The sequence below is a fragment of the Pristiophorus japonicus genome, chromosome 21 (assembly GCF_044704955.1).
Source record: "Pristiophorus japonicus isolate sPriJap1 chromosome 21, sPriJap1.hap1, whole genome shotgun sequence".
Taxonomy (NCBI): Eukaryota; Metazoa; Chordata; class Chondrichthyes; family Pristiophoridae; genus Pristiophorus; species Pristiophorus japonicus.
Window position 1 is genome coordinate 48,485,736 of NC_091997.1, and position 21,363 is coordinate 48,507,098.

The 21,363-nt window shown below is 48.3% G+C and overlaps 1 protein-coding gene across 6 annotated transcripts in view; it reads left to right on the plus strand.

The window, feature by feature from the left end:
* tlk2 (tousled-like kinase 2) overlaps positions 1-20,392 on the plus strand; it is a 159,995-nt gene extending 139,603 nt beyond the window's left edge. For all 6 annotated transcript variants that reach the window (XM_070864730.1, XM_070864729.1, XM_070864732.1 and 3 more), the window contains exons 19-21: positions 5,927-6,038; positions 8,065-8,172; positions 19,556-20,392. In XM_070864730.1, coding sequence (XP_070720831.1) covers positions 5,927-6,038; positions 8,065-8,172; positions 19,556-19,723 — 388 coding nt within the window. In that variant the 3' untranslated portion in view covers positions 19,724-20,392. The remainder of the gene's footprint in view (positions 1-5,926; positions 6,039-8,064; positions 8,173-19,555) is intronic.
* The last annotated feature ends 971 nt before the right edge of the window (positions 20,393-21,363 follow it).

Here is a 21,363-nt window from a genome sequence, read left to right on the forward strand (position 1 = left end):
CCAGAAACCTCGGGACCGAGACCATTCCGGATTTGAGAACATATTTTCACCATCCCGAATCCACAAACGCCTGGGCCGAGGTTTGGGTACCTGTATTTTCTGACAGTGCGCCGACCTGACCTAGGAGGCAGCGGGGAAAAGTGGAGCAGCCAGCCCCAGGGCACAGCACGCATTTCCGATGTCCCGAAGTTTGGCTTTTGGCGCACCCGTATTCTGGGTGAAAAAAAATGCCCGAAAAAAAACCTGCGGTGCAGCCCAAAAACAGCGGTAGGTGTGAAGACCTACAAAAAAGCTAAGTTAAAAGTTTTTATTTGTAAATTCTTTTTCAGCGATTTAGTAGGTAAGGGTTTTGTGAATGTTTGTGTTTTTTTTTTAATTGTTTTTTGCAATTTGATTTTATGTTTTTTCCCCCCCTCCCTAGGCCTAACTCGCAGTGGTAATCGGCCTCGGACTAAAGCTGGCAAGGACCGCGATTTCCGCTGGTTTTTACCATTGGGCCTTTTAAAAAAAAAAAAAATAGCTGAGTGATTAGCGGTATTTTTGGTAAAAAGGAAAACTGTTATCGCCGTTTTTTTTTTAAATGTCCGGATTTCGGAACATTTTCCAGATTCCGAATGACCCCTCCACGGATCAGCGTGGTGTCTGGATTTTGGAACATTCTGGATTTGGGAGGTCCAACCTGTATTTGTCTTGGTGAAAGAGTTGATCACTTTTCTAACTGATAGCGGGAGAAGGCTCTGCACTTTTCCCAGAGTATCTCGGCTCTGGGATCGTGCAGGGCCTCAATGATGGAATTCGTGGCCATGTGGGCTCCTTTCACTAGTTGTCTGGTTTGAGTTGTCTGCTGAATTAGTGATGTAGCCAAAAGACAAATCGAGCAGTATCTAATAGAAAACTATTTCAACTAAAGGTCAAGGTCACTGCAGCACAAGCATCGTGAATGCATGTTACCAAATACATGGCCTTGTGTTCTCTACTTGATCATTTCTACCACGCAGACCAAGTCATTAGTTACCCTGATTATCTGTAAGTTGGTGATTTTTACCCCTGTGCTTTGTGACTGTGACTGTTTGTGGTGTGTGCCTCCTGCTGCCTGCATCTAATGTTGCGATCGTATTGGGAGAGTAAAGTGAGGTGGCCGTCTGACTGACATCGCTGAGTGGCTCCTGGGATGGAGGTAGCTCTTCAACTCCTTCCTAGCCATAAAATGGCCCTGCACCTGCTGGCATCATGTTTGTCTGCACTTGCCCTCTTTCTGCCTCAGCATGGGTGACTTAAGTACAGCAGCTGAGTGGCATGGGTGTTCATTAGGCCAGAGAGAGCAAGCGCTGCTTCATAATTGTTTACTCCCATTGTGCCTTTGCTGTTGGGCACTCCTTCAGCATGTCCTGTGATCCGCTTGGAGCTCAATACAGGGCTGTGAATGGAGTAATTGAAGTCCCACGTCCAGGTGCTGTGCAGCTGATTCCCACAACATGGTGAATCCAGAAAGGACAGGCCCGGACACATTAAGCCCAAGGCCTGTATAGCATCATTCACAAGAGGCTGTGCTTAGTACTTGTGTTAATGGGGCTCTGCTGGAGGCCCGTTTCCAGTTGCACATGGACTTCTTTATTCAATAATGAACTTGGTGGAATGAGGCAAAGTTAGAGCCCTTACTTAGCAATAAATGTGGCAATCTTGCCCAAGATACGATTATACAGCATGCTGATAGTGGAAACATTGGAGGCCTCTGTTTGCAAATAAATGACCTCCAACTTGCAAGGTTTCCATGAAAGATGTAAGGAGTACCAATACATGAGTATGGGGTGCCCAGTGAGGGTGAGGTTTCCCAAGTGAGGAGCAGGGTGTGGCTGTAAAAGTGTTTGTTACAGGCATGCCTTCCATTTTAATCACGTGCAGTTAAGTCATACATTTCCTTTGGCAGACTTTAGAATTAAAATGTTATTGCGTGTTTAATTGGCTGACTGCCTGACCAAAGTACGGCAATGACCTGCTCTCTGACCTCTCACCCTTGTCATCTTCAGTCTTCTGTGGAAGATGCCCTTTGGATCCAGAGATGACAAACCTCCCTTTGCTGCACTTCCTCCAGATTACCTCAGCAAAGGAAGCAGTGCGCCATCTTCCCTCAGACATGTTTCCTCCAGGCTTGGCGCGGAATCGTTGGACCAGTTTTACACTAATCAGTTCCCCTTTAAGGCAACGCTGGAGCTGGTTACTATGCTGCTGTGCTAGATATCCTGCTCCTGCAGGAATCTACAGTCAATGCATGGCATCCAATTGCAGGATTTATAATTATATAAGCGAATCGTGCAAGATAGGGAGGTCTGCGCCGTCTGATTTTTATTTCCCCCACTCCTCCCCTCGCGACTGCAGGCACTTACCTGCTGCTACAGGACTGGAAAATTGAGCCTCGTCTTCCTTTTGGCTATTGGATCAAGCAGATGATTCTGCATCTCCAAGATGAATGGCAGTGTGGCTGACTGAGCAATAAGTGTCAGCTGCAAGTAACTTAAAAGGGTTGAGTGTACAAAAAGTTTTTCCTTTCAGTTTATTCAGACTATTTTAAAACTGGAGCAAAACATGGTAATTAAGCTGGCATAAGGTTTGTTTTGGCATTCTCATTAAAATCAACTGCTTGGAATCCAGCATTCTAAAGAACGACACAGTGTAGAATTAAAAATAGTGTATAAAGCACAAGAGTATACTTTGTGCGTGAAATTGGCTTGTTCATAGAATTCAGAGTTCATTCTTCTGTGAGTGGGGTGCTTGCTATGCTTTTGGTTTAAGATGATCCATTTCCCTCTACGATCTTTGCCACGCCACAGGCCAAAGAGAAAAGCAGGATAGTGATGTGTGATCATGCTTTTGTCAGGGCCATATTGCAACTGACCTCAAGGAGGCAACATCCAGCTTTCTGCTGACTTGTATCGCTCTTGTACTTTAGGAAAGATTCTGGCCTGAAGAACTTGTGTGCGAGAGATTGTGACTTTCAAGCTAGCAGCCTCCAGAATGCTGCAGCTGTTTGTTCCCTGAGTCCAAATGGCACAAACTGTGAATTGTTGAGTTGTCTGGCTGGCCTTGTCATTATTCCAGCACCTATGCAAGGCCAGTGGGTGTGTTTTGGATCGAGAACGCCATGAGAAGAGCGAATTGTCCTTTTGCAATGATGCAGCTTAGATTGGTCATTGGTTCCAGAACCAATCCAACACCTAGCTGAATTGTGATCACTTCTCCTCCTGGAAAATTATATTTCTACAAACCTCTGTTGGTTCCTAGTCCCTGGGCAGGGGGAGCAAAGAGAGGAATGTGCAGCCTCGGCACGGCATCCCAATCTGGGATGAGAGGGTTGTCCCATGAGGAGAGATTGAGTAGATTGGACCTATACCCTCGAGTTTAGAAGAATAAGAAGTGATCTCATTGAAACATACAAGATTCTTAGAGGGCTTGACAAGGTAGATGCTAAGAGGCTGTTTCCCCTGGCTGGAGAGTCTAAAACTAGAGGTTATAGTCTCAGGATAAGGGGTTGGTCATTTAAGACTGAGATAAGGAGGAATTTCTTCACTCGGAGGGTTGTGAATCTTTGGAATGCTCTACCAAAAAAAGAGCTGTGGATGCTGAGCTGTTGAGCATATTCAAGGCTGAGATCGATAGATTTTTGGACTCTAGGGGAGTCAAGGGATATGGGAATTGGGTGGGTAAATAGAGATGAGGTTAAAAATCAACCATGATCTTACTGAATGGTGGAGCAAGCTCGAAGAGCCGTATAGCCTACTCTGAACCTATTATGTTCTGTTGTTCTGTTCATAGATGATGTAGATCGTTCCAATTGAGTGGACTGTTTACAGATAAAGGCAAGATGCACATAGTATGTTTTGTACAGTGAGTACAAAGATTTGTGCAGATGGTGTAGGTACAGTGGGCAGGGTGTGGGTACAAGTGGCGTGTAAGGTGTGTGTGTTTTTGGGCAGCGTGTAAGTTTTGTGTGTTGGTACAGTACGCAGAGTGCAGGTTGTGTGTGGAGTGCACTGGTATGGTACAGGTAGTTTGTATATGTAGAGGTACAACGGGCAAGATGCAGGTAGTTCGTATATGCAGGTAGATGTATGGGTACAGTGGGCAGTTTGGAGGTTTGTATATGTGGGGTACAGTGGGCAGGGTGTGGGTAATTTGTATATTTGGGGTGCAGTGGGCAGGGTGTGGGTAGTTTGTATATTTGGGGTACAGTGGGCAGGGTGTGGGTAGTTTGTATATGTGGGGTACAGTGGGCAGGGTGTGGGTAGTTTGTATATTTGGGGTGCAGTGGGCAGGGTGTGGGTAGTTTGTATATTTGGGGTACAGTGGGCAGGGTGTGGGTAGTTTGTATGGGCCCAAGTTTCCACAAGATAAAAAGCGGGCGCCCCTCCGAGCTGGGCGCCCGTTTTTCGCGCCTAAAACGGCGCCAGAAAAAAAACACACTATTCTCGAGCGCTTTGCAGCTCCTTGTCTGTTTGGCGCGGTGCCCAGGGGGGCGGAGCCTACACTCATGCCGATTTTGTAAGTGGGAGGGGGCGGGTACTATTTAAATTCGTTTTTTTCCTGCCGGCAACGCTGCGCATGCGTGTTGGAGCGTTCGCGCATGCTCAGTGTGAAAAAAACATTGGCACTCGGCCATTTTTGTAGTTCTCTGTAGCTGTTTAATTTTTGAACATTTTTTAATAAAAGCACATTGCCATCAGCACTGAGGCTTCTTGCAGCCTTCTCACTGTCTCCTTCCCCTCCCCACCCTCCACGGCAACAAACGGCGGTTTCCTCCCCCTCCCTCCCCTCCGCGGCGGCAACAAACCGCTGTCTCCTTCCCCTCCCTCCCCTCCGCGGCAACAAACCGCTGTCTCCTTCCCCTCCCTCCCCTCCGCGGCAACAAACCGCTGTCTCCTTCCCCTCCCTCCCCTCCGCGGCAACAAACCGCTGTCTCCTTCCCCTCCCTCCCCTCCGCGGCAACAAACCGCTGTCTCCTTCCCCTCCCTCCCCTCCGTGGCGGCAAACGGCGATTTCCTTCCCCTCCCTCCCCTCCGCGGCAACAAACGGCGGTTTCCTTCGAACGATGGCTGAAGCACTTTCACACAGGTAGGAAGATGGTTTATTTAATCTTTTCTTTGCTTATAAATGTTTATTCAGGTTGGATTTATTTGTATAATATTTGTAGAAGTATAAATAAGGATTGATTGTAGAATTTAATGACTTCCCTTCCCCCCCCCCCCCCACCTCGTTCTGGACGCCTAATTTGTAACCTGCGCCTGATTTTTTAATGTGTAGAACAGGTTTTTTCAGTTCTACAAAAATCTTCACTTGCTCCATTCTACTTTAGTTTGGAGTACGTTTTCACTGTGGAAACTTTGAAATCAGGCGTCAGTGGCCGGACACGCCCCCTTTTGAAGAAAAAATTCTGTTCCAAAGTAGAACTGTTCTACCTCACTAGAACTGCAGAAAAAAAAATGTGGAGAATTACGATTTCTAAGATAGTCCGTTCTCCACCAGTTGCTCCTAAAAATCAGGCGCAAATCATGTGGAAACTTGGGCCCAATATGTGGGGTGCAGTGGAATGTGGAGATTGTGACTTTCTCCTTCACACACCCAACTAATTACTGATCTTTCATGATTTCTTGATGGCTTAATTTGAAATGAAATTTACTCTAATAAGGGCCTTTTGCCCATCGTACTGAAATACTCTTTATCTTATTTGCTCTATAGATGAGGGACTATTTTCTACCGGCAGACGTGTTAAAGGCCTTCTATTTATGGTTCTCATAGACTCTGTGTTTTTTCATGCTGTCTGTTTAGCCCAATGAGGCATGCTGCTCACCAGCTTGTCTGATATCTATATCACTGATAAATACTGTTGCACAACTTGTTGTCAATACTCAAACCTGTTTCTCTTACTTATTAGGTATTTGCCTCCTGAATGTTTTGTTGTTGGGAAAGAACCTCCCAAGATCTCCAATAAGGTTGACGTTTGGTCTGTGGGAGTTATCTTCTACCAGTGTCTCTATGGACGCAAGGTAACTTCATGTTCCTGCTTTTCTTCAATGTTATGTGGAACAGTTTTTATTTCCAGTGTCGTATTGCAAAGTTGACATAAAGAGCACCCTTTGGGTCTAAATAAAATTGACCCTAAATCTGGGATCGTGTTTACACTCCACTAAATCTATTCTTTTTAAATTAATGGAAGGAAAATCAGGCAGCTCCTTTACAGGCATGTACTGCAAACCGCCCGAGAGACCTGTATTCACTGTGCCCAGTTCTGAGGTCATGAGAGGTGCCATATACATGCTTTCTCCTCCTTGTCTTCCTTTTATTTCCTTCCTTCCCCTTCCTCCTCCCTTTCTTTGTTTTTCTTCCTTCGCTCCCTCTTTTGCTCTCTCTCCCTCCCTCCCTCCCTCCCTCCCTTCCTTCCTTTTTTCTTTCTCTCCCATCCTTCCTTCCCCTCTCTCTCTCTCTCTCTCCCTTTTATCTCCCTTCCTTCCTTTTCTCGCTCTCTCTCTTTCTTTCCTTCTTTCTTTTCTTTCTCCCCTCTCTCTCGCGCCCCCCTCGGGTGTGCTCTCCCTCCCCCCTCGCGCTCGCGCCCGCCGCCCCCTCGTGCCGCGCCCGCCTGCTGTTCCCTCGCGCCCACTGCCTCCGCGTGCCCGCTCGTCCCCTCGCGCCCGCGCGCTTCCTCTCGCTCGGTGCCCCCTCTCGCCTGCTCGCACCCGCGCCCCGTTCGCTGCCCGCTCCCACCCCTCTTGCTCCCTCTCCTAGCGCTGGTGCTCAGATGCTTTGTCCTCTCCAGTTTGTCTGCTGGTCAGCAACCAGTGTATTGTTCAGCACCCCTGTCTTTAATGTTATGATGGCTGTAGTTCTATTGTAACTCATTCAGATTGCAGAGCTGAGTTTTGATGCTAGATGAAACTAAGCAAACTACTTTCTGCTGCACTTGTCACAGATATTCTCACGGGTGCAGGTGAGGAACCTCTCTGCTAAACCCCCACCCATGCAGAGATTTATTGTTTAGGATTGATTGTGTGTGCTGCTTGTCTACTTCGCAGGAGACCAAACGGTGATGCACATTTGAACACAGCTACCCAAAAATAAGGTTTCTTAAAGATTACCAGGAAGCATTTTGATCGCTGTTCATGGCTTTGTAATTAAATGTATTAGCGTATAAAGGCTGCCTAGATACTTGCTGCTTAGTTAACCATTCACAGACCAAAGCAGTTGGCACATTAGCCTATGCAGCATCCCGTCATACTACAGCCAGTTTCTTGGTGATTGCGTATATTCAGTTAGACTGGCAGATCAATTCGAGAGGAACTCCAACTCATAAACATGTTGATAGAAAATATAGGCGTTCTTAATATTTGGAAAGTGATGACACTCCCTATTTGTCACATGGGCCCACAATGGGAGTCCAGGAAGTATGCTGGGTTTTAGTGGGAATGGGATTGGTTGTACAAGGAGAGGTGACGTTTGCCTCGTGGAGGGGTATAATCTGTGCCTTGGGGAATTACCTAATCTGGTAATCCCGTACTTGTGCCGGGATCTGGCTCCGTTTGAAACTAGTAGTGCTGGGAGTTCTCCACCTGCACCAGATTGGGTGGGTGGACCCAGCAGGGAAGATGCCAGTGTTGTTCCAGGTTGAAAGGGTTTTTTTTTAAATCAAAAATGAGTGTTTCAAGCTCCATATTGGCCTCTTCCTGGAGCCTATTAATGGTAAGCTGTAAAGACAAAATGGTAGAGAGGCATCGAACTCCAATCTCAGCAATAGATCTGGGTTGGAGACCAGGCACCGTCCAGAACTACCTGAATCTGGTCCACCCTGTAACGGTGTCTAAAGTTTGGGAGGCTGAGGGTTCTGTCATTTTGAGAGCTTGAGACATGTTTGTGGGTTCTTGTGAAGTTGCATTTATTCCAATATATTAAAAAAGATGGAGGGGGTAGGGGCGGGTACTTTGAAAATTCTTTCACTTTCAAGCTTCTGGCTCATACACTAATGGCTGCTGGCTGCTGTTTTTATCTGACGTGCTTCACTTTTTCCCCTCCATTCCATAGCCATTTGGTCACAACCAGTCACAACAGGACATCCTTCAGGAAAACACGATTCTGAAAGCCACAGAGGTGCAGTTCCCTCAGAAGCCCGTGAACATCGCAGAAGCAAAGGTAAGGCTATCCAGCCAAAGCCGCATGATCGCTACAAGAAGAAAAGCAAAGCCCTGTTATTATAAAGCTGCCTGGCCCCCTATTTGATTGCACTCACCAAACAATATTCTGTTTAGACTTCAAGCGGCAGCTTTGCTGCAGTTGCTCAAAGTCTCTCAGCCGCGATATAATAGATCCCAGGATGCTGGGACCTGTATATGTGCACAGTATGTCCATGCATTGAATTCTCATGGGTTTCTGGAACGAGAATCATTTGTGCGCATCTCTCGCACACCCCTGATAGAGCAGCATTGACGGAGCCCTGACCACGGACTGATCTTCGACAGTGAGTAAGGGAGCAGGGCGGGGGGGGATAAATGATCCTTCACATAACCAAATCACTTCAACATGGTGACTTTTTGTTTGTTTTTATGTCCACACTCCACCCTGTCGGTTATATTGACAGGGTGCCTATAAGAGAAACACCAAATCTTATAGCTGTTTACAGCTGTGTGGGGCCAAATAGCTACGGGAGCATTTCAGTTTGGGAGCAATTCATAACTGCAAATAATATATTTAAATTCAGAAATTCAATTTCTTCATCGCCGCTAGGTCAAAATCCTTGAACTCCCTCCCTAATAGTAGCGTGGGAGTGAGTACCTTCACCACACGGACTGCAGTGGTTCAAGAAGGCAGCTTAGCACTGCCTTCTCAAGGGCAATTAGGAATGGGCAATAAATGTTGTGCTTGCCAGCGATGCCCACATCCACAGAATGAATAAAAAAATGTTGGGGTGGTATTTCTTTCTATTTCAATTAAAGTTGTGTGATGACTCAAGTATTGAACTTTGGAGGTATGGCAGTAGAGCTAGTTCTCGCCTGACATCCAGGCAGGTTCATTTCCAGCAAGGAACACTGGACAGCAATCCAAGAGGGGGATGCAAGGCTGTGAGCAAGGCTGTGAAGCTTTTGTCCAGAGTTGAAGAGACTGGGTTTGGTCTTTATGGTTTTTGGTTGGTTATTGAGATCCTCCTGGCCAGTGTGCTACAGTTGTTCATTTGGAGTTGCTGAGCCATTGAGGGGCCTGTGTTTGAGGCTGTTTGTGGAGAAAGTGAACTAGCCGTACAATGTTTTCCCCTGTCACGTTATGTCAGCAACCAAAACATGTTCTTCTATTGCAGCAGGTTTTCTCCTAATAATTGGATCTACACAAATTAATTTCCACTTTCCCTTTGCAAGGCCAACTGATCACATTTATTGAGGAGTCAAAGGTTCTTGTGAATTGAGAGAGAAAAATTCCTAGAGCCAGCCCTTTGCCTGTGCCTGGTCCAAATAGCTCTGGGCATACACTGGTAGACAAATTGTGGATCAGTCAGCAGGAATACCTTGGGCAAGGTTCAAACTCCTCCATATATTAATGGGTGCTGGGGCTGATGGTGAAAGCCATGATTATGGATTATATACAAGACTATCTGAGACCACTACAACTGAATTGTTTCAAGTATCTGCACACAAGTCAGTTTGCATTGTCCCTTGATGTTGACCGCTGGGCAACCAATGCGGGAAGATAATGGTCTAGGGAAGAGATAGATTGTGACGACACTTCATTTCTGTGTCACGCCTGACAATTGCCTCCCTTGTGGGAAGATGGGCACAGTGGTGTGACCCAATTGTGTATGGAAGCCACCACAGTAATAAGGTACATAACTAAACATGGGGAGACTCTCTTCGACTTCCTGTGTTGAGACGTGTAGATGTGGCGCTGGTGCTGTCAGGATATCGGTGTTTTTGATGCTTCGCGCAGAACATTGTGGTGAATGCTTGGACCAAAGTCCAATCAATCTAGGCACAATCCAGAGGGTCAGCAGAATCGAACGACTGTTCAGCTTTTTATTGCAGGAATCAAAATAGCCGTGCTGTAGTGTGAGACTGTCTGGGACTCTGGGTGGAAAGATTTCTCTGTGCCTGGCCACCATTTCAGCCTTGTACTCTGAATCATTCTCAATAAATGGCAGAGATTGTGGCTGAGGAAAATATTCTGTACCTATTGGAACTGTGTGAATGGAAATGTATGTTTTGCTTTGTTGAGGGCGAGCTATGGTGCAGTTCCCCTCCATCTTCGTGTAACCGCTGTGTTAGAGGGCCAGTCTCATGAATGATTATCTTCCTTCCGTGTTAGAGAGCTGTTTAGCTTCACAGAAATCATCCACATTGAAAGCTTATAATAACTGGGAACGATTTGTATAGGGGTAACGAATGCATCCCTTTAGGTAAGCCACCTGTCCTTGTAGTATTCACACTGTTCATTGACTCTGGGACAGTTGGCATGGCAGACATTCCAACCTTCCTGCTTTTGGTGAATATGCACTGACAAATGTATCTTTAAAGTCAATTTCTTCTACGTTCCTTAGTGCCTAACTAGGATTTGAATAATCATCTGCAGAAATTTGCACTTTAACCCATGATTTCTTTAGGTTGCTTTCAAGATGGTTGGACTGATGGCTTTATTTTTGATACAAATGCTTGATGAGATTTGTATTGTACTAGTAGATCTATATTTTGTATAATTTAGCATTCTGGTCAGGCAATCCTAATACCACATCTAAACTTTACACCAAAATTTGCATACAGTGAGATAATAACATAAGAACATCAGAATTAGGAACAGGAGTAGGCCATCTAGCCCCTCGAGCCTGCTCCGCCATTCAGCAAGATCATGGCTGATCTGGCCGTGGACTCAGTTCCACTTACCCGCCCGCTCCCCATAACCCTTAATTCCCTTATTGGTTAAAAATCTATCTATCTGTGACTTGAATACATTCAATGAGCTAGCCTCAACTGCTTCCTTGGGCAGAGAATTCCACAGATTCACAACCCTCTGGGAGAAGAAATTCCTTCCCAACTCGGTTTTAAATTGGCCCCCTAGTTCTAGTCTCCCCAACCAGTGGAAACAACCTCTCCGCCTCTATCTTGTCTCTCCCTTTCATTATTTTAAATGTTTCTATAAGATCACCCCTCATCCTTCTGAACTCCCCAGCTGTTCGAAAGCACGAGTAATTTTGTTGATGCGTTAATAGTCCCAGCGTTCTGAGTGGATGGAGCCACGGACTGAGCTAATCCGGGCAGTTAGTTTGTTTGCCAATAAAATCTTGGGTAAACTTATTACAGAATGATGTGCCGCCAACTGCAACTTTAGCTGGTGCTGATTAACCAGGAAAGGTTATCTTAAATCGAGATCAGTATAAGCAAGTTTATTGGCTTTTTTGGCCTGGCAGCTATATAGAGTAATCGGCTTTCATAAATCTTTACTGTTCTGAGATGTGGTGTACTTTGTGTCGGTCTGAACGTGGTGGATCGGTTTATACATTTTTTGCGGGTGTCCAGGGTGAGTCGAGATAAAAATGTCAAATCGTGGAACTTGTAGCAACAGTCATTGACGTGATTTATAGGTTTCAAGGTTTGGTATTTGGTTCCATGAAAGAGAACTGTACATGTTTAATGTGTGTTTTGAATTAAATGTATCCTGGAAGGGACAGTTTCTCCAGACAACCGCAACCTTAATAACCATAACAACAAACAGCAACTTGTATTTATATAGCGACTTTAATGTAGTAAAACACCTCAAAGTCGGCTCTGGGGATCTGAGAGGCGACCCCGGGGATCTGGGAGTCGATCCCGAGCCCCTGGGGATCTGGGAGTCGATCCCGAGCCCCTGGGGATCTGGGAGTCGATCCCGAGCCCCTGGGGATCTGGGAGTCGATCCCGAGCCCCTGGGGATCTGGGAGTCGATCCCGAGCCCCTGGGGATCTGGGAGTCGATCCCGAGCCCCTGGGGATCTGGGAGTCGATCCCGAGCCCCTGGGGATCTGGGCGTCGACCCCGCGCCCCTGGCCTATACATGAGTTCACCCTATACATGAGTAGTGAAGGTGAAAACCCTTGATGCATTTCAGAAACAGTTGGGTGTTGTGATGGGGTGACTGTAGGATCTTTTTGGATGGATATGTTGAGATGGGTTAAATGACCATTCTCGTCTACATTGATCTTGTTATTGGATAACTGAGAGGCACTTTAGCACTGTCGTGCCCTCAAAACTGGGACATAGTTTTCCAGCTGATTTTTTTGTCCTGTACTACTTTATGATTAATTAATAGGTTGAATAAATGAATGACTGACTGAAGATATTTGGGTTCTACCTCATTGCCTCAGCATAGTTGATCTTCACATATAAATCTTCCTTGTCTGTGGCCCAGTCTTCACACTGACCAATCGGGCTTGCCTATTCCATCTCCATACCCACTTTCCAAAGAATGACTGCCTTGTATCCAGACTAAACTAAAACCACATGACTTATGTGTGTCGGTGAGCAGGTTTCCTTTAGTCACTGTGACTATAGGAAATGCCCTCTGACCAGTATCATTAGCGATTTCATAAATACATAAAGCCGTACATTTATACAGTGCCAATAACAACCTTACAATGTCCCAACAAGCATTACAGCTAATTAAGTACTTATGAAATGTAGTCACTGTTGTAATGTAGGAAATGAGGCAGCCAATTTGCACCCAGCAAGCTCCCACAAACAACAATGAGATAAGTGACCAGGTAATCTGTTTGTGATGGTTGAGAGATAAATATTGGCCTGGTTACCAGAGAACTACTCTTCTCAGAAATAGTGCCACCGGATCATTTGCGTCTACCTGAAAGACAGCCGCTCGAGAAATGTCAGCCAGAGGCAATCTTGGCTTTTTCACAGTTTCACTACTCGTAACTACAGGAACTTGCCCCACAAAACCTAGCACAAAGAAAGATGGTTGTTAGTTTTGGAGGTCAATCATCTCAGGACATCACAGCAGGAGTTCCTCAAGGTAGTGTCCCAGGCCCAACCATCTTTCAGCTGCTTCATTATTGACCTTCCCTCCAACATAAGGTCAGAAGTGGGGACGTTTGCTGATGATTGCCAGTGTTCAGTTGCATTCGCAACTCCTCAGATAATGAAGCACTCCATGCCCACATGTAGCAAGACCTGGACAACTTTCAGGCTTGGGCTAATAAGTGGCAAGTTACATTCGTGTCAGGCAATGACCATCTCCAACAAGCAAGAGTCTGACCACCGCCCCTTGATATTCAGTGGCATTACCATCGCCGAATCCCCCACCATCAACATCCTGGGGGTCACCATTGACCAGAAACTTAACTGGACCAGCCACATAAATACTGTGGCAACAAGAGCAGGTCAGAGGCTGGGTATTCTGTGGCGAGTGTCTCACCTCCTGACTCCCTTTCCACCATCTACAAGGCACAAGTCAGGGGTGTGATGGAATACTCTCCACTTGTCTGGATGAGTGCAGCTCCAAAAACACTTAAAATGCTCAACACCATCCAGAATAAAGCATCCCGCTTGATTGGCTCCCCATCCAGCACCTTCAACATTCACTCCCTCCACCACCAGCACACCGTGGCCGCAGTGTGTACCATCTACACAATGCACTGCAGCAACTCGCCAAGGCTTCTTCGGCAGCACCTCCCAAACCCGCGACCTCTATCGCCTAGAAGGATAAGGGCAGCAGGCGCATGGGAACACCACCGCCTCCACGGTCCGCTCCAAGTTACCCACCATCCTGACTTGGAAATATATCGGCGTTCTTCGTCACTATGTCAAAATCCTGGAGCTCCCTCCCTAACAGCACTGTGGGAGCACCTTCACCACACAGACTGCAGCGGTTCAAGAAGGCAGCTCACCACTACTTTCTCGAGAGCCATTAGGGGTGGGCAATAAATGCTGCCTTGCCAGGTGCGCTCACGTGAATGAATTTTAAAAAAAATTTTAGCGGGCGGAATGCCCACGAGGGGTACTGTTGCACATGCAGCTGCTACCAACTTTTGCCAACTCTGGCACCTCTGCCCAAAGCATCATGAATGAAGCTGCTCCAGTTTGTGGTAATCAGAGTGGTTTCAGTTATAATGGACCTGTATTGACAAACCTCCACTGATGGGAGAGTGAATGACAAAATTACAGCAAAGCCCACTCGGAAGATGAGTTTTGTGTAAATCGCATGTAACTTTATAAAAGATTTTATTAATGCACAGTTTTAAAACAAGGTCAAATATAAGTGTCTGACAAATATCATCGTTCAGAAAATTGATTATATGACTAAAAGGAAATGCAACGGATGCTGTGTATTTGGATTTGCAAAATTCATTTCATAGGAGGCTTTTGATAAAGCTAAGACACGTGGTATTAAAGGGACTATGACGGCATGGATAGGAAGTTGGTTAAAGGAGGAATGGTTAATGGATGTTTTTCTGGAGTGAGCAGTGTTGGGATCATTGTTAATTTATGTATTAAATATCTTGTATCTGCCCTGACAACATAATCTTACTGCCTGCGTCATTATTTTTGACAGCATTTATAATGACAAAAGGGTATGTCATAAGAACATAAGAATTAGGAACAGGAGTAGGCCATCTAGCCCCTCGAGCCTGCTCCGTCAACTCTTTGCAATGGGCAAAGCCTAACTGCCTGTCACAGTGTAGCGAGTGAAGTCACCACGATCAGCCTGCTGCATCATGGGTTTATTTTCTGCATGCACATTGGGGGGGCCTTAAATTTTTTGCAGTGCGCCGCCTCAGCCATTTCCTGACCTTCAACCCCTGCTTGCAGGCCTCCCCTCCTGCAGTATGTTCCTCTGCTGTTAGTTAGTACCTACTGCCTCCTATATGCTGGCTCCAGCCTGCCTGTTCTCCTCGCACTCTCTCCCATTCCCAGTATGCGCATTCATTGTCAGGCAAAGATTGCCCCCTACCCAGCCCGGTCAACAGTCCTGCCCACTTTCCTTCTTCCCCCCTACTCAACCACATTACATTTCTGAAACCCCATGAACCAGCACAAGTAGCCGGCTGCAGGTCTCCTTGACGTGGAGGCAAGGTAATCGGGCAAAATAGATTTGTTTTGGTAGAGGACAGAGGCAGAAAGTGGGGCTGAGTAGTGGAAATCTCTCTGTCTGTCTGTCTGTCTGTCTCGCTCCTCGCTCGGTCTCGCCCTGGCTCGCTCCTCGCTCCGTCTCGCCCGCTCACTCCTCGCCCCGTCTCGCACGCTCGCTCCTCGCTCGGTCTCGCCCTGACTCGCTCCTCGCTCGGTCTCGCTCGCGCCTTGTCCGCTCGCACCTCGCTCCGCCTCGCCCACTCGCTCGGTCTCGCCCGCTCGCTCCTCGCTCGGTCTCGCCCGCTCGCTCCTTGCCCCGTCTCGCCCGCTCGTTCGGTCTCGCCCGCTCGCTCCTCGCTCGGTCTCGCCCACTCACTCGGTCTCGCTCGCTCGCTCCTCGCCCTGACTCGCTCCTCGCTCCGTCTTGCCCGCTCGCTCCTTGCTTGGTCTCGCCCGCTCGCTCCGTCTCGCCCGCTCGCACCCCGCTCCGCCTCGCCCTGACTCGCTCCTCGCTCCGTCTTGCCCGCTCGCTCCGTCTCGCCCGCTCGCACCTCGCTCCGTCTCGCCCGCTCGCTCCTCGCCCGCTCGCTCCTCGCTCCGTCTCGCCCTGACTCGCTCCGTCTCCCTCGCTCCGCCTCACCCGCTCGCTCCTCGCTCCGTCTCGCCCTGACTCGCTCCTCGCTCCGTCTTGCCCGCTCGCTCCGTCTCGCCCGCTCGCACCTCGCTCCGTCTCGCCCGCTCGCTCCTCGCCCGCTCGCTCCTCGCTCCGTCTCGCCCTGACTCGCTCCGTCTCCCTCGCTCCGCCTCACCCGCTCGCTCCTCGCTCCGTCTCGCCCTGACTCGCCCCTCGCTCCGTCTTGCCCTGACTCGCTCCTCGCCCTGACTCGCTCCTCGCTCCGTCTCGCCCTGACTCGCTCCTCGCTCCGTCTCGCCCTGACTCGCTCCTCGCTCCGTCTCGCCCTGACTCGCTCCTCGCTCCGTCTCGCCCTGACTCGCTCCTCGCTCCGTCTCGCCCTGACTCGCTCCGTCTCGCCCGCTCGCTCCTGCTCGCTCCTCGCTCCCTCTCGCCCGCTCGCTCCTCGCTCCCTCTCGCCCGCTCGCTCCTCGCTCCCTCTCGCCCGCTCGCTCCTCGCTCCCTCTCGCCCGCTCGCTCCTCGCTCCGTCTCGCCCGCTCGCTCCTCGCCCCGTCTCGCCCCCTCGCTCGGTCTCGCCCGCTCGCTCCTCGCTCGGTCTCGCCCGCTCGCTCCTCGCTCCGTCTCGCCCTGACTCGCTCCTCGCTCCGTCTCGCCCTGACTCGCTCCTCGCTCCGTCTCGCCCTGACTCGCTCCGTCTCGCCCGCTCGCTCCTGCTCGCTCCTCGCTCGGTCTCGCCGTCTCGCCCGCTCGCTCCTCGCTCCCTCTCGCTCCTCGCTCCGTCTCGCCCCCTCGCTCCTCGCTCCGTCTCGCCCGCTCGCTCCTCGCTCCATCTCGCTCCTCGCTCCGTCTCGCCCCCTCGCTCCTCGCTCCGTCTCGCCCGCTCGCTCCTCGCTCCGTCTCGCTCCTCGCTCCGTCTCGCTCCTCGCTCCGTCTCGCCCGCTCGCTCCTCGCTCCGTCTCGCCCGCTCGCTCCTTGCTCTCGCCCTGTCTGTCTATTTTTCTGTCTGTTTCTCTCTCTCGTGCGCTCGCTCTGTCTCGTGCGCTCTCTCTCGACCTCTCGCTCTCTCTCTCTAATTCTCTGTCTGACTCTCTCTGTCTGTTTCTCTCTCTCTCTGTCTGTTTCTCTCTCTCTCTGTCTGTTTCTCTTGCGCGCTTGCTCTCTGGCTCTCTCGCTGTATCCCTCGCTCTCTCTATGCCTCGCTCTCTCTCTCTCTATGCCTCGATCTCTCTCTCTCTATGCCTCGCTCTCTCTCTCTCTCTATGCCTCGCTCTCTCTCTCTCTCTATGCCTCGCTCTCTCTCTCTCTCTATGCCTCGCTCACTCTCTCTCTCGATGCCTCGCTCTCTCTATGCCTCGCTCTCTATGCCTCGTTCTCTCACTCTCTCTCTATCTCTCTGTGCCTCACTCCCTCTCTCTCTATGCCTTGCTCTCTCTCTCTCTATGCCTCGCTCTCTCTCTCAATGCCTCGCTCTCTCTCTCTCTCTATGCCTCGCTCACTCTCTCTCTCGATGCCTCGCTCTCTCTCTATGCCTCGCTCTCTATGCCTCGTTCTCTCACTCTCTCTCTATCTCTCTATGCCTCACTCCCTCTCTCTCTATGCCTCGCTCTCTCTCTCTATGCCTCGCTCTCTCTCTCTATGCCTCGCTCTCTCTCTCTATGCCTCGCTCTCTCTCTCAATGCCTCGCTCTCTCTCTATGCCTCGCTCTCTCTCTGTATGCCTCGCTCTCTCTCTCTGCCTCGCTCTCTCTCTCTCTCTATGCCTCGCTCTCTCTCTCTCTATGCCTCGCTCTCTCTCTCTCTGCCTCGCTCTCTCTCTCTCTCTATGCCTCACTCCCTCTCTCTCTCTGCCTCGCTCTCTCTCTCTCTATGCCTCACTCCCTCTCTCCCTATGCCTCGCTCTCTCTCTCTCTATGCCTCGCTCTCTCTATGCCTCGCTCGCTCTCTTTCTGCCTCGCTCGCTCTCTCTCTGCCTCGCTCGCTCTCTCTATGCCTCGATCTCTCTCTCTGCCTCGCTCTCTCTCTCTATGCCTCGCTCTCGCTCTCTCTATGCCTCGCTCTCGCTCTCTCTATGCCTCGCTCTCGCTCTCTCTATGCCTCGATCTCTCTCTCTATGCCTCGCTCTCGCTCTCTCTCTATGCCTCGCTCTCTCTCTCTATGCCTCGCTCTCTCTCTCTATGCCTCGATCTCTCTCTCTATGCCTCGCTCTCGCTCTCTCTCTATGCCTCGCTCTCTTCTCTATGCCTCGCTCTCTCTCTCTCTATGCCTCACTCCCTCTCTCCCTATGCCTCGCTCTCTCTCTCTCTATGCCTCGCTCTCTCTATGCCTCGCTCGCTCTCTTTCTGCCTCGCTCGCTCTCTCTCTGCCTCGCTCGCTCTCTCTATGCCTCGATCTCTCTCTCTCTGCCTCGCTCTCTCTCTCTATGCCTCGCTCTCTCTCTCTATGCTTCGCTCTCGCTCTCTCTCTATGCCTCGCTCTCTCTATGCTTCGCTCTCGCTCTCTCTCTGCCTCGCTCTCTCTCTCTATGCTTCGCTCTCGCTCTCTCTCTGCCTCGCTCGCTCTCTCTATGCTTCGCTCTCGCTCTCTCTATGCCTCGCTCTCTCTATGCCTTGCTCGCTCTCTCTCTATACCTCGCGCGCTCGCTCTCTGTCGCGCGCTCGCTCTCTCCTTTAACCCCTTTATTTCTTGCATTTTACCAAGCAGAATGGTGTTTTTAAATTATGATAAACGATATTGCTTTAATACAGTATATCCTCTAACACGACTGGAGACATACTCGTATGAATGACTTGAACTTGGGTGTAGTGGGCACAATGTCCAAATTTACAGATGACATAAAAATAGGCACTGTGCCTCACTGTAGAGCTCAGGAGAACATGGATGAGTAGATTGGGCAGGTAAATGTTAGATTACAATTAATGCAGATGAATTAATGAGGTGATTCATTTTGTGCGATGGGGGGGGCGATGGAGGAGCTGAGAGACTTGGGGGTTCTGATATACAAACCTTTAAAAGAGGACAAGTTGATAAAAGCTGTAAAAAAATAAGAGCTCTTACATTTTATAGATAAGGGTACAGGTACAAAAGCAGAGATTCTGCTAAACCTATAGAAACCATTACTTTGGCCTCAATTTGTCACTTGTTTCCATTTTAGGAAGGATTTCAAGGTCATCAAGAGAGTGTAAAATAACTTTACGAAGATGATAACCGGGATGATAGAGTAGAGGAACTGGGTCACTTCATTAGATCAAAGAAGTCTGAAAGGAGATCAGAAAGTGGTGTTGAAAATGATGAGGGGTTTCGATGAGATAAATTGGTAAAAACGATTTCCATTGGTCATGGTGTCAGTAAGTAGAGAACATGTTTAAATCAAAAGAACAAAGGGAAAGGTTAGGATAGAGTTTTTATTTATGCAGAGGGTTGTCAGGACAGGGAATGCCCTCGCAGAAATGGTGGAATCCACAACGGTAAGTGGATAGATATTTGATAAAGCTATAGGGCAAGAACAGAGGAGTGGATCGTAGGGGATAGCTCAGAGAGCTGGTGGTGCAGAGTGAATGGCCTCTTGCACTGTAACATTCCAAGTCCATTTTGTACTTTCCTCTTTCAAATTGTTATCTCCGTTAAAATGTCCAAGTTCCTCATTTGAAGAATAAGCAATATCACACCTTTGGTTCCCTCGGTATCGAGCACAAAAATTCATTTTATTAAAAAATATTTGAGTCTTGGTTATTTTGACTTACTTCCCTGCCAGTACCAAAATGATCAGATACTTGTCAACATTTCTGAGAATTCTGTAAATTTTATGGCACTTATGGGATATAAATTTGTTTTCTCTAACCCTGCTGCAGGCATTTATCCGTCGCTGTCTGGCATATCGTAAAGAGGACCGGATAGATGTTCAACAACTCGCCAGTGACCCATACTTGATGCCTCATATTAGGAAGTCTGTGTCCAGCACGGGCCCAGGTGTGGTCGCTTCAACCTCTGGATTATCTAATAACAACACTTCAAATTGAGCATGCAGTCTATCCGCCGAGATAGTACATTAAAGAAAAGGAGTCCAGAATCCGTGCTGGTGATATCCTGATTTGTACCAGGTGTTTTCTCCGTGTCTGTCCACCTGTGGGGAAGAAGGTCCTTGCTGATTCTCCAAAGAGAGATGGACAGAGACTGCGATTCTCCAGGCAGCAAGCAAGGAGGCGATGAAAGAGGCAATGAATCACGGACCATGACTTGATGGCTGCTAATAAAAAGGACAATGATCAGAATCTGCATCCTGCTCCCATGTCCCTTGGCTATAGCCTGGACACAACCTTGAACTCAAAGTGGCTTTGTGCTGGAAGAGAGTGAACAAGATGAGTGTCTGCTTTTAAACGCATCCACCCCCCCCCCCCCCCAAAAAAAAACAATTGCTAACATCTGCTTCAAATTGAGCAGAAGTTCAGACTGCAGACTCGACTGTTTCAAGGTTTCTGAGGCTGCCTGTTGGTGGCAGTGGTGTTCTTTTTCAGTTTGTTATGGATACAGTTCTATTGGTCTTTAAAAAAAAATGGGAGCATCTCTCTTCTCTTCCTTCCCACCCCTCTCTCCCCCCTCCCCCTCTCTTCCCCCTCCCTCTCTCTTCCCTCCCCCTCCCCCCTCTCTCCCCCCCTCCCCCTCCCCCCTCTCTCTTTCCCCCTCCCACCCCACCCCTCTCTTCCCCCACCACCACCACCCCCCCCCCCCCCCCCCCCCCAGATTCCTTGCTGTCTGCTGTTTTCTGGCTCTATTTCTATGCGGCTTTCTCGCTCTGTTCCTGCAATACTTTAACACGTTGCTCATTATTGAGGCACAGACAACACTAAGACTTTGAAGAATCTGCAACAGGAAAAATACTTTGATTTGACATTTAGGCATTTGTCTTTTCAGTTTTTTTGGTTTTTCTTTTGCTCCGTCCTCTCAATGGATTATTTTATTTTTTAATCCCTCCCCAAACCCAGGCTCTTCACTTCAGCTTTGGGTGGTCTTGCTCTCAGAAGACATGTACATGTACACAGTTTAGTTGCCAACTGGTTTGTTGCATTTAATGAGTGAGGACAACGCACTATCTGCGATCCACTGTTGGTTTTCACCTGAATCTTTTATTTTGGGGTTGGCTGGGTGGGGAGAATAACTGAAAATATTCAGCTGGAAAAATACAGATGTCGAAACATGTCTGACTTTCACATGACTGGTTTTATTGCCTTTTTAAGTAATAAATCTTTCAGGGTGGAAATTTGTGTCTCAATGTCAATGGTTCAAGATCAGTAGAATTTTTTTTTAAGTTGAGGGGTCTAGCTCTGGTCAATAAATATTGACGTGTTAATTGACCACATCCCTTCCCTACCCACGAAAGCAGCGACTACTCATTGTTGAGTGACCAATTAACCAGTTAACCTGGTAACTACAGAGCCCAGAGTTGTTGGTCCGAGTTGGCCGAAAACCTGCTATTTCTGAGCATTTTCCCAAATATAAAGCTGAATGTTTCTTTTTACTTTGAGCTTGTGAGGAAAACTAGTACCACAAAGTGTGGAACTCCTATATATTTTTTTTAAATATAAACTTATTAATAGCACAGGAGTAAACTTTGGTAAAATAAGACGACATCAGCTCAGTCTGTTTTTGTAGAATCCTACAG